This window comes from Mustela nivalis (assembly GCF_964662115.1).
Source record: "Mustela nivalis genome assembly, chromosome: 6".
NCBI classification, from domain to species: Eukaryota; Metazoa; Chordata; class Mammalia; order Carnivora; family Mustelidae; genus Mustela; species Mustela nivalis.
This window is the reverse complement of record NC_139025.1, coordinates 95,740,784-95,752,807: the sequence shown is the minus strand read 5'-3', so window position 1 is coordinate 95,752,807 and position 12,024 is coordinate 95,740,784. Positions and strand designations below refer to the sequence as shown.

Sequence of the window (12,024 nt, the reverse complement as noted above, 5' to 3'; positions counted from 1 at the left end):
TACTTCCCTCTAAGCCAGCTCTCTCACGGGCGTGTGGCATACTCCAGCAGAGTACCTGAAGGTCCAGGTAGGGTGTAGAGCCAGTGGATGTACAAAAAATAGACGAGATAGAGAGTGGGGACAGGGCCATTCCAGGATACTTTTTCTTTGTGCTGGGTTCAGGTAGGTAGGTCAGTTACCAAACAAAGGATGATTTGAGAGGCTTTAAAAGTTTTCAATGGACAACTGACATTCACTACTATTAGTGGCTCATCCAATTCCACCTTTCCTCAAAAGGCAAAGAGGTCTGGGAGAGTAGCGTGGTTTTGCAACTCATCGGCCAGCTGAATGCAAACTGGTGAGTGCATAGAATAGTGCAATGAACCAGCAAATGCCTGGATGTTGGGTCACTGGGGTTTTCTGAGCAAGCAAAAGTGAAGAGAAAGATTAGAGCCCAGGAATGAAACACTAGGAGAGAAGGAGGTGTGCAAAGAGAAGTGAAGTATGACTAACTTCACAGGTTTGCCTGGCGCTGGCAGGACTCGAACCTGCAGCGGGATGACTGGTAGCAGAGAAAGAGGTATTTGCCACAGCATTGCCAGAATGCAGAGAGGGAATGTAGGGTTGCCATTAATTATGGCACAAGTTAGGGTAAGGGAGAGAAAGAAACCAACAAGAAATATCATCAGGGCATAAGAAGAAAATAGCCAACTGTGGAACAGCTGAGACCAGTGAAGCAATTCAGATATTCATCAGAGTGTAGACAGGGCATGAAGCAATCAGAAGGCAAAGGACAGAGGCAAGACTGGTCTGAAGAAAGGGGCCGTCTTGTGCCAGATGTTAGCCCTTCCTTCTTTACCTTCTAACATCTGTATCTTCCTGTCTTGGCTCTCCTCATGCTTCCATGCAGTCAGACGCCACCCATCTCAGTCTTAGAAGCAGATAGTCACACAAGACATGGGATCTCAACCTCTGATGCCAAACTGGGCCTGTGCCCCTACCCTCATCCCAAACCACATAAAAATGAAGGAATTATTTCATCTTTCTTTTTATTCTCAAAATATGGGAATACAAAAGTCCTAGGGGTATTGGACTGTGATGGCCCTTACGGGGGGCTCTCCTGCTTTGGAGGAGTCAGAACTGAGTCCCCAGGAATGTGAATGCATTACATCAGAAGGACAGCAGTAGCTACTGTGCCAAGTTCAACAGCCCAAGTCACACCCCCGCCATAGACACAGCAAGGGCCGGGCTCTAGCTCCTGAAGAAGAGGGTAGGGAACTGATAAATGATTTGAGGTAACGATAAAAAAAGCCTGCGCAGAATGGTCTGGTGGGAGAAATGCTGAAGGTGAAGGACAGGGATCTTCCTCTCCTTTCTCCTACTACTGAAGGACAGAGGCACGTGACCCCAGCAAGGGACCAAAGTAGACAGCAGCTACTTGGATCCCATTAGGGAAAGGCCAGATCACTCCAGCTCACAGGCTTTGGCAGGTGGTGGGATACTGGCCATAAGAACAGAGACAAACTGTTCCAACTTTTCTGCAGCTTGTCTTCCAGCCTCCAGTACTTCCTCATGATTGGCCTTCTCCTTGGTTTCATAATCCAAGACAACTTTGTTAGTGATGAGGGAGAAGCCAAAGACTCGAAGTCCACAGTGCCTTGCAACTATAACTTCTGGAACTGTGCTCATGCCTGATGAGGAGAGAGAGGAAATCAACCATCAGGATCCTCAAAGGACTATTTTCCTCACCCTCTGGCCTCATCTCCCTTCATTACCTCATTGACAATTTAGTATCTCAAAAAATCATCCAGAGAAGCAGCTAATTTCCTGTCTGGCTTGGGTTGTTCTGTATTGCTTCAGTGAGTGGGGCCTCAGAGGGCCTTACACATCACTTATAAACACTACGATTACTTCTCTATCTGCTTCTGGTTATTCTGAAGTCAATTCTAAGGATGAGGTTCCATCTTCCAGCCAGAGGTACACAAAGTGGTCTATAATACTATTTTTTTAGAATAATCTTTAGAAGTAGTCATGGAATCATGGATGGGTCATTAGCATTACGGCTGTTAAAGCCCGAGGTGCTGGGTGGGGAGGTTTAATGCTGACAAGACACCAAATCTCAACACCTTTCAAATCACTTTAACTCAATCTTCCCTTAAGTTAGATCCTCTCCCAATTCACCATTGAGGTCTATCATTTTTTACTCCTTTCCATCCCTATTTTTACCACGCCCCTCCCTCTTCGAGCCTCCAGCCAAAGTTCCCCTGCTCACCAACAGCATCTGCCCCCAGCTTCTGCAGCAGCCAACACTCTGCCACAGTCTCAAAGGAGGGGCCTGCCAGCATCACATAGGTGCCTTCCTTTAGCTCTCTCTGCTCCCCCATCTGTTTCCAGGCACTGTGAGCCTTCTGCCTCATATCCCGGTCATAGGCATTGGACATGGCAGGGAAACGAAGTCCGAACCTAGAGCACAGGTTAGAATCTCAGATTCCTGGAACCACATGAGCCCGCTCCTGATTTCCAGACAAATCCTTAAACCTTACCCAGCTATAAAAAAAATTACAAAGCAAGATACACACCTTTCATCATTGGGCCCCATAAGAGGATTCACACCACTGAAGCCAGGTAAGTTGATGTGATCACGGATTAGCATGATATCTCCGACCTCAAACTCAGGGTTGAGTCCTCCAGCTGCATTGGTGACCACTAGGGTGTCCACACCCATAAGGTAGAAGACCCTCACTGGGAATGTCACCTTACAAAGCACAAGACAAAAGACCATAAAGTGTTCTTAACAATGTCACCAACCCACTCACACAGATAGGCAAGATACAGATCAGGAAAGAAGAGAAAGGAAAGGCCTAAAACCTATCTAGCCCAGGAATCTAGGTAATAAAATAGGATTAAGAACTCTCTCCCCCTCCTTCCAGATCCATCCAGGCTTTGACCTGACTTACCTTCCAGATGGAGTAGCCTTCGTACATGTGGAATCTGCCCTGCATCACCACACAGGCCTTGCCATTCAGGAATCCAAACACCAGTCGACCAGCATGACCTGGCACTGTATGCAAAACAGAAAGGAGAAAGAATAGGGTGATGCCTTCATAGAATACATATCCACTGAGCGAGCACCCACTACCAGCCAACTCATTGCGCCCAACATGTGAGGATGTAATTAAGCCGAAGAAAACATTCTTCTCTCTGCTTTCAGAAAGCTGAAGTCTGGCAGAGACAGAAATAAATCAATCATAAGCCTACAAATAAGCATATAAATACATCTTGAGATTGGGGCTATGGGAGTAAGGATGTTCAATGTGAAGCATGCATGTAGCAGAGGAAAAGCAGGAGGGTTTTTTTTTTAAAGAAACTTCAAAAGGATAAGAAGGCCATACCACAAGAGAATGAAAGTGAGTAAAAAATAAGAGTAAGTGGGAAATAATGACTGCAGTAAATGTAGTCATTACATATTACTTTTCCAAAAATTTAAAAATTCTCAAAATGTCTTTTTTTTTTTTTTTTTTAAGATTTTATTTATTCATGGGGCGCCTGGGTGGCTCAGTGGGTTAAGCCTCTGCCTTCGGCTCAGGTCGTGATCTCAGGGTCCTGAGATCGAGCCCCACATCGGGCTCTCTGCTCAGCAGGGAGCCTGCTTCCCCCTCTATCTCTGCCTGCTGCTCTGCCTATTTGTGACCTCTCTCTCTCTGTCAAATGAATAAATAAAATCTTTATTTTATTTATTCATTTGACACAGAGAGACAGAGAGAGAGAGAGACAGCACAAGCAGGGGGAGCGGCAGGCAGAGGGAGAGGGAGAAGCAGGCTCCCAACTGAGCAAGGAGCCTGACGAGGGGCTCAATCCCAGGACCCTGGGATCATGACCTGAGCTGAAGGCAGACACTTAACTGAATGCGACACCCAGGTACCCCTCTTCTTATTTCTTACCCTAACTAAACCATGGTTTAATTGACTCTTAAAAGGGAGCTCATGGTATATTCTAGCTTCCTAAAGAGGCTACTGACCAGCAGGCAAATGGGCAGAGTTTGGAACCATCTAAGTCACCTCCATTATGACCCACAAAACCATCGTGTAGGAATACAGGCCCCTAATGGGGCCTGCAGGGATGTGGGAGTGCCAAATAACTCCCCACACAGACATAAGAACCACTATTACCATTTCCCTTCTCTGGCATTTCTCCTCTAATGGACTAGACCACCTAACCAAGAGGGAATGGGTGGTGTGAGAGAGGGACCAAAATCAAGAGGAAAAGTTGATGGATGGTCAGAGACAGAAGAGCTTATAAAAAAAAAGTAAAAAACATGCCAGTAATAGAGCAGAGATAACAGAGCTAGGAAAACGAAAGTATAAAAAAATAGGTTGATAAAGAAAAATGAATCCACTTATCACTTAGTATGGCACCCTTCTTGGGGTGGGAGGGGCAGGTGGAGCCAATGTCATTGCCATCTCCCTTAGAAAACTTTGCCCTTTGCCTTCCCTCTCTCTCTTTTTTTAAGGATTTATTTATTTGAGAGAGAGGGTGCACAGGGGGAGGGTCAGAGAGAGAGAGTCTTAAGCAGAATCCCCACTGAAAGTCAGCAGGATTCTGGGCTCCATCTCACAACTCTGAGATCAGACCTGAGCTGAAACCAGGAGTCAGAGTCAGAGTCTGGGTGGCTCTGAGCCACCCAGATGCCCTACCCTCCCCCTCTTTTTAATCTTTCTTTCCCCAACCCCCCATTCCCACCTCTATGCTCTGGTCTCCCAATCTTGCTTCATAGGGTCTGAAAAATACCTGTGCAAAGTCTTAACTCCTAGAGAAAAGGGGAAGGGAGACAGGAATTTAAAACATGAGTGAGGGGCACCTGGGTGGCTCAGTGGGTTCAAGCCTCCACCTTCTGCTCAGGTCATGATCCCAGGATCCTGGGATGGAGCCCCGCATCAGGCTCTCTGCTCAGTAGGGAGCCTGCTTCCCCTTCTCTCTCTACCTGCCTCTCTGCCTACTTGTGATCTCTGTCAAATAAATAAATAAAATCTTTAAAAATAATAATAATAAAATAAAATAAAACATGAGTAAACAAATCAATGGATATTAGTTATCTGAGAATTAATAAGTAAACCAAATAAACCACTCTTGCCCTTATTTTACCTGGTCTATCTGCCCTCCCCTCTTTTTCCCCCAGAGAACCGGCTAAGGTCACTAACCTAAAATTCATGAACCACAGGTAAAAACAGAGTTTCATAGGTAGTAAATGGAAAAATGTCAGTAAATTAAGAGGTTCAGCCAACATGGGAGAGTAGCAGTAGCAAAGGGAAGTGCATGGCCGCTCCAGGAGTTGCCCACAGTTGGGGGTGGGGGAGCTTAAACCCTGAAGGTTAATCCAGTTTATTACTTACAAGTAATAGAAACTTCCCAGCCTCATTTATTACTTTCATGAGCCTACTCTCAGTGTGAAAGGGGACGAGCAGGAGCAGATCGTGACTCCCAGGCATCTTGTAAAGTAGATGCGTCACCTTAGGTGTAATCTTTACCCACTCAAAATCCATCCCATGTTAGCAGTAAGGATTTGGGCATCACCCCGAATTGTTATTTTCCTTACTCATAAATTGAAGGCATGGCTTCCTCCCTTTTTAAGTAAACTCTTCCCCAACAGGGGATTCGAAGTCCTAACCCTGAGACCAAGAGTTGCATACTCTACCCATGAGCCCAACAAGTACTCCCTACCTGCCTCTTTTCTGAGGGGTAGGCTTAGAGTTTTCTAGCTGCTATTAAGATGCTGGATATGCCATCCTCAGACCCCACAGAGCTCCATGTGCATAGGGGACATCAGCTCCTTTCCCCTTCCAAAGGGTGAGTGTCAATCAGGTCTTGCGTATCCATGCATTATCTGTGTATTTTGTCTACAAGAACATGGCAGTCTGCGTGTTCATTTATTATTGGGCACCAGTGTGCACCTTATCCTGGGACAGGAGCTAGAGCTGGGGAGATTGGGAATGGTGGGGTTTCCTTGACTGTCCCTAGGAGTACTACTCTTTCCATTTAATCTGCAGACTGAAAAGAAATGAGAGGGGCTGTGCAGATGCAGTGACTACATAGTGTGTGGGAGTAAGGAGCATGGGAGTGAGATGCTGCAAAGCTTTATGAAATTCAGAATCATTACACCACTGGAAATATGTCATCATGTGGTACCATTGCCACACACCTGCCCTGTCTATTACAAAATTTCTTTTGGGGGGATTTCCTTCTAAAGTCCCTCTGATTCATGGTGGTCTCTTTCCACCACCACCCCCCCTTTTTTAAAGACAGAGAGAGAGAGCGCGCATGCACAAGCAGGGGGAGCAGCAAGCAGAGGAAGAAGCAGGCTCCCCACTGAGCAAGGAGCCTGATGCAAAACTCGATCCCAGGGATTATGACCTGAACCAAAGGCAGATGCTTAACCAACTGAGCCACCCAGGTGTTCCTCTTTTCCCCCTCTCTTAAACAAGCTGTCCTTAGTCAAATGCTGTAGAGGCCAAGCAGGTGCAGGCATGAAAGAAGCACGCCTTTCTCATCAGTATCCCTTGGTCCAATTCCTCCCCACCCCTTGCCAGCACCTGTACTTTGGGGAAAGTTTGGAATCTTGCTGTAGTCAAAGCTTTGGGTCTCCGTTAATTTATTGGCCAGATTCCCTAGCCCAGAGCCACAGATAATCGCCACTTGAGGTCGGTGCTTGGTTTGGCACAGAAGCCATTTACTCGTTTCCTGATAATCATCATACGTAAATCTAGGAGAAAAGGAAAATCAAGGTAAGTTTCTCTCCCAACCCAACACAGACTAAGGACTTTCCGTGCAAAAAGGCTGGGAGGTGTGCCAGGGTGGTAGGGGACACAGAAGCTAGACAAAGAACAGCCCCAGAGGGGGGGATCCTTGCTCTCAGGAAATACCACACTAAGTACCCACCCACTCCTCTTTCTGAATCAGACCCACCGAGAGAAAAGTCTGGCTGGAAACTCCCTCCTCATTCCAGAGCCTGGCAAAAGTTAATGATACTTGTGTTTCCACCTTGACCCCAAGCCCCAACTTCAGTTTTGCTACCCTTGGCAGGTTTAGTATCTCTCTCTACGGCAAAGATTTAGAGAGGAAGGGTTCATAGAGTCTACAGAGAAGTACAGTAAAATAATCAAATCAAGGAGGCTAAAATGGCTGGGTCTCAGGATTAAGACTTCTTTAGGGCAGTGACAAGCCCAATACAATCCTTCTATCCAATCTATCACTGAGGATACTCAAAATGTAATTAAGACTACCCTGTGGGCAGGGATAAAAGGCAATGGGAACACTCCTAATAAAAATCTATGTGCCAGGGACGCCTGGGTGGTTCAGTGGGTTAAAGCCTCTGCCTTCGGCTCAGGTCATGATCCCAGGGTCCTGGGATTGAGTCCTGCATTTGACTCTCTGCTCAGCAGGGAGCCTGCTTCCTCCTCTCTCTCTGGGTGCCTCTTTGCCTACTTGTGATCTCTGTCAAATAAATTAAAAAAAAAAAATCTATGTGCCAGTTATTTCCCCCACATCCATACTGCCTGGATACTCAGACCAACACAGATCCTGTTCAATGGAATTACAAAAGGTAATTTGCCACCAGCAACCAGATTAAGCACAAAAAAGCAGCTTTGGTTGTCAACAGCTCCAACAGAACTAAATGCCTCGTGTTTCTCAACAGCAGCTGGTTACAAATTCTGTAAGCCCACCCCTAGAGATCCGTAATTCTGGGGAGAGTCCCAAGGATCTGTATTTTTTACAGAAGTGTCTTAGGTAATTCTGATTCAAAAACCAGGTTTAGGAATTTATGGTCTAGAGGAATGCAAACTCAAACTGGATTCTAGTCTCAATTTTGCCTGTTTAAGCAAATAACCTGTGTTTCAAGTATAAAGCAAAGGAACGTCATCAGCTCCACCTGTCTTACAGGTGCAGTCTGAAAATGATTTAGAAACTTATCAGTAAGCTCCAAAGGCCTTACACTCCATAAATCAAGGTTCAGGACCACAGCACTTTCTCCCACTTTCCCCATCTGTGTTCTCCACCCAGCTCTCTCCCATCACCCTACTCTTCACCAAGGTTCTCTGCTCTTCAAAGACCTAACCATAGACACTTACTCAGAACCCATGCATACCCAAGAACCAACTGAGAATTCTTCTCACAATTCCAATCCAATTCTCAAACACCCAACTGGAAAAAAAAAAAAAACAAAGATGGGGTGGCAGGGGAGGGAGGGCTGCGACTGGGACTGAGATGTGACAGAGCTGAAGACAGCTAACCAAACCTTCAAAGGAAATCTTTTATTTAAAAGCAGAGGCTTTGAAACCAGATGACTCTACAGTTGAACAGTCTACTCTCAGGGTAGTAACTGGATAAAGGATGGGGGGTGGGGTGGATAATGAGGCTGGGGCCACAGGATGATGCAAAGAAGCAATGAAACGGTTCATCAAATAGAATCCCCAAGAGGTGCAAAAGAAATGAAAGTGAGAAGCCCTGGACATCTAGCATATCTAGCAACAGTTTATACAACTTCTTCATGGGCCATCAGTCCCCCAAGAACATCCTGGATCTCAGTGCATCCAAGAGCTACCGTGATCCCCAATGCTGGTGACTTGGAATGCAATTTCTGGGACCAAAGCAGAGTTTTCCAAGGTGCGAGGTGGGAGGAATGAGCAATCTTTTGCTCAGTTCAATAAGTAAGGATTTCCTTCTCTCCTTGGAAACTCCATCCCCAACTTACTTTAAAAAAAAAAAAAAAAAAAAAAAAGGGAGGTGGGGCGCGCGCCTGGATGGCTCAGTCGGTTAAGAGTCTCAATTCGGATCATGAGGCTCAGTCCATGAAGTCGGGGTCCTCTAATCTAGTCTCCCCGAGGGCTCCCTACTCAGCTCCTCCCAGTTCCTCTACCTCTCCCCTCTGCTCCTGCGCGCATTCTTTCTCTCAAATTTTAGAAGTCTTAAACTTTTTTTTTTAAGTAGGCGCCACGCCCAAGGTGGGGCTTGAACTCAGGACTCTTGAGATCAAGAGTCACAGAGTCTCTACCGCCTGAGCCAGTCAGGCGCCGGGACTCGAAGTTATTTTAATTGGATCTCCAATTTGAAGGGAAGGGAGGCGCTGTGTGGGACTTCAGGATCTCTCCTCTGAAAACGGTCAGCAAAAAAAAAAACCTCGCAGCTTTACCTAGACCCTACAACGCACACCTGTGAAAAGCACACGGGGTGGGAAGACCTCTTCCCGGTACGCGTGTCAGGGTGGCTGGGGGACAGGACGTATGCCCCCCTGACACTTGGATCTCAGTGCGCGCGCGCACACCCACACAAACACACCGGTTCCTTTCCCGAGTAGACTACACCGTATTTACACTTCACGGGTCCCCTTCATGCTCCTATGACGCCAGCCCTGCTCGATTCCTGCCACCCCAGTACTGCGCCGCGCGGCCGCGACACCTGGCTCCCCGCCAGGCCTCTCTGCATTTCCAGGGCACTCGTTCCCCCTCTTGGCCCGCTCGGGGCCCCGGTACCGGGCTTCCACATCTCGGGGACAGCAGTTTCCTCCTCCCAGATTCCCCGGGCCTGGTGTCCGTCTCACCGCTTCTCCATGGCGCCGCCGCCGCCGCCCTGTGGAAGAGACCGCCCTTGGCCTCTCGGATGCGGTCCGCGGAGCCGCTCGGCGTAGCGCTGAGCTGTACCGGCCGGGAGCGCTGTGCCCAGTCAATGCAGTTACTCGCAGCTGGCCCTCAGCCCAGCCCGGAGTCCCCAGCCAATGGCAGCCGAACACGCAAAGCCAGCCCCATCTCCATGGTGACACACCCAGATTCAATCGCCCGAGGTTGGGCTAACTACACTTAATCTGAGTTCTCCCTGCACGGAACCTGACCTCGCTCCACCCCACCCGCTGGAGGCTTCTAGCACTGCATCCCAGCCCCCACTTCCGTTTGCAAGGCCGAAGTTTCCCTTAAGCAAGCCTCTTCGGGAAGAGGGTTACAAGCCAGGTCACAAGCCGAAACCCTTTGTAACTCCATTCCGGGTTGTGTCTAGAGCGAACCGCGAGAAATTTGAAAAGACAAAAATTTAAACCTTATATCTTGCAACTACAGAATAAAATTAAGTGAGCCTGTATCTGAATTGGTTCAAAATTTGCAACGAGGATGCAAGGCAAACACAAATTTATTGGGGGTCTTAGGAATTGCAACTTGGGAGACTTGGATTTGGGAGGAAAACCAAATTGTGCTCCGCTGAAGGGAAAATGTTAAAAAAAGGGGGGGGGGGCGGGGAATTCCAAGAAGATTTACATAAATTGTTTTGCCAAACTAGGATTGTCTAAGAGAGTCTAATTTCCGTTGAATTTCCAGTTTGCTTTCCGAGGCTTCAAGAAGCCAAGATTGTTGCAGTTTGGCAACGAACTATATTTAAAGTTTATGCTCTGTGCAGAGATGGATCTACATAAGCCCCACTTCCCTAAAAGCTTCCTGGTTCCACTTTTCCTTAGAGTAGTGATTCCATTCCAGGTTTTCCACTTCGTATTTTTTCCCTTTTGACCAACATCTTTCCTTGGAAAGCATTGATGATCAGCCACTGGGTCATCTGTTACCCACCTAGCTCAGAACGTTCATTCCTAAAAGGTCATGCATGTCCCAAAGAGGAGGGAAAATGAAATGTTATAGATGATGAATGTCATGGAGAGTTTACAGTCACAGCAACAAAGAGGTTTTTAAGAAGCAAGTCTTAGACATTGTCCTCATCTTAAAAGTCCATGGAGTTAAAAAAAAAAAAAAAAAGTCCATGGAGTTGATTTGTCTTCAGGGATTGCCAATGGTTAGCTGTAGGTTGATCATTTTAAACCTCTGTGTGACCATAATTTTGACATCTTGAATGGCTAAACAACAGTGAGAAATACAAAGCATCATTGATTTAATTATAATTAAAAAGGAGCATGTAAGTATAATAATAAATATGATTATTTGTAATCCAGATCTTAGAAGGGCTCCAAGTCCTGTGGGGAGTCCACTGAAAAGGGGACTGAAAGAAAACTTTAAACTGACTTAGAGGACTGAAAAGAATTCTTTTAATGATGACAAGTTTAAGTATTTTGGTGGTTTTCAACTGAGCCTGTTTGTGAGGTGTTAAGCTAGGTGCAGCACGAAGTCGTGGGGATGGCACAGACTCCTTGAGCAGCCAGCAAGTAATCCAAAGCTCTTCTGTCATCTGGTACAACTCAAGCAAGGGAATCTAGAGATCACTGTGCTCTAATGGTCCTCACAGTGGATCTGGCTATTCTATTAACCATCCAGGACAGATTCCTAATCCTGACCTCATTTGTGGCAGGTCCTGCCAGAAAAAAAGATCATAAAATTCTAAGGAAATCCATACCTTCGTTAGGATTGTATCCTATAATACAGGATGTCCATAGCGATTGTCCAGAGTGATGATCTTCCTATTTGTAGAAGTCATCATCTGTGAGGTCTTTTTTTTTTTTTTTTTTTTTTTAATTTATTTGACAAACAGAGATCACGGCCAGGCAGAGAGGCAGGAAGGAAAGCAGGCTCCCTGCTGAGCAGAGAGCAGAGAGCCCTATGCGGGGCTCAATCCCAGAACCCTGGGATCATGACCTGAGCTGAAAGCAGAGGCTTTAACCCACTGTGCCACCCAGGCGCCCCATGGGAAGTTGTTTAATGGAAATCATTTAATGGAAAGAGCACTCTTGTGTCTTTAGGGCAGGAGAGATCCATGTAACCAACTGAAATACAGTGAAGGGAGAAACTAGATATTCTAGGAGACACTGTCCTGTCATTCTCTGACTATGATGAGGGAGCAGAAGGCAAGCTGAGGACAAAGCATAGGCTGACACCCCACAATGTACCTCTCCCCAAGTGGGATCTGTGTTCCTCAGGCACTCCTGGTTCCTGACTGCCCTAAAACTAAGGGAAGGAAAAAACAAATGGTTTTAATAGAGATCACCGTCTTGCAAGACATGAGTCTCCATCAGTTTACCAATGTCTTAGTGATTTACAAGAAAAAGAGCATTCTTATCAATAGCCTACC

At 46.5% G+C, this 12,024-nt stretch overlaps 1 protein-coding gene across 1 annotated transcript; it reads right to left on the bottom strand.

Moving 5' to 3' along the window:
* Positions 1-1,011: 1,011 nt before the first annotated feature.
* Positions 1,012-11,592, bottom strand: PNP (purine nucleoside phosphorylase). Its single transcript, XM_082736840.1, has 7 exons — positions 11,353-11,592; positions 9,572-10,858; positions 6,567-6,736; positions 2,937-3,040; positions 2,559-2,734; positions 2,252-2,442; positions 1,012-1,670 (listed from the first exon to the last, which is right to left on the bottom strand). The coding sequence occupies exons 2-7, from the start codon at positions 9,580-9,582 to the stop codon at positions 1,444-1,446; spliced, it is 879 nt and encodes a 292-aa protein (XP_082592966.1). The 5' UTR covers positions 9,583-10,858; positions 11,353-11,592; the 3' UTR covers positions 1,012-1,443.
* Positions 11,593-12,024: the final 432 nt, after the last annotated feature.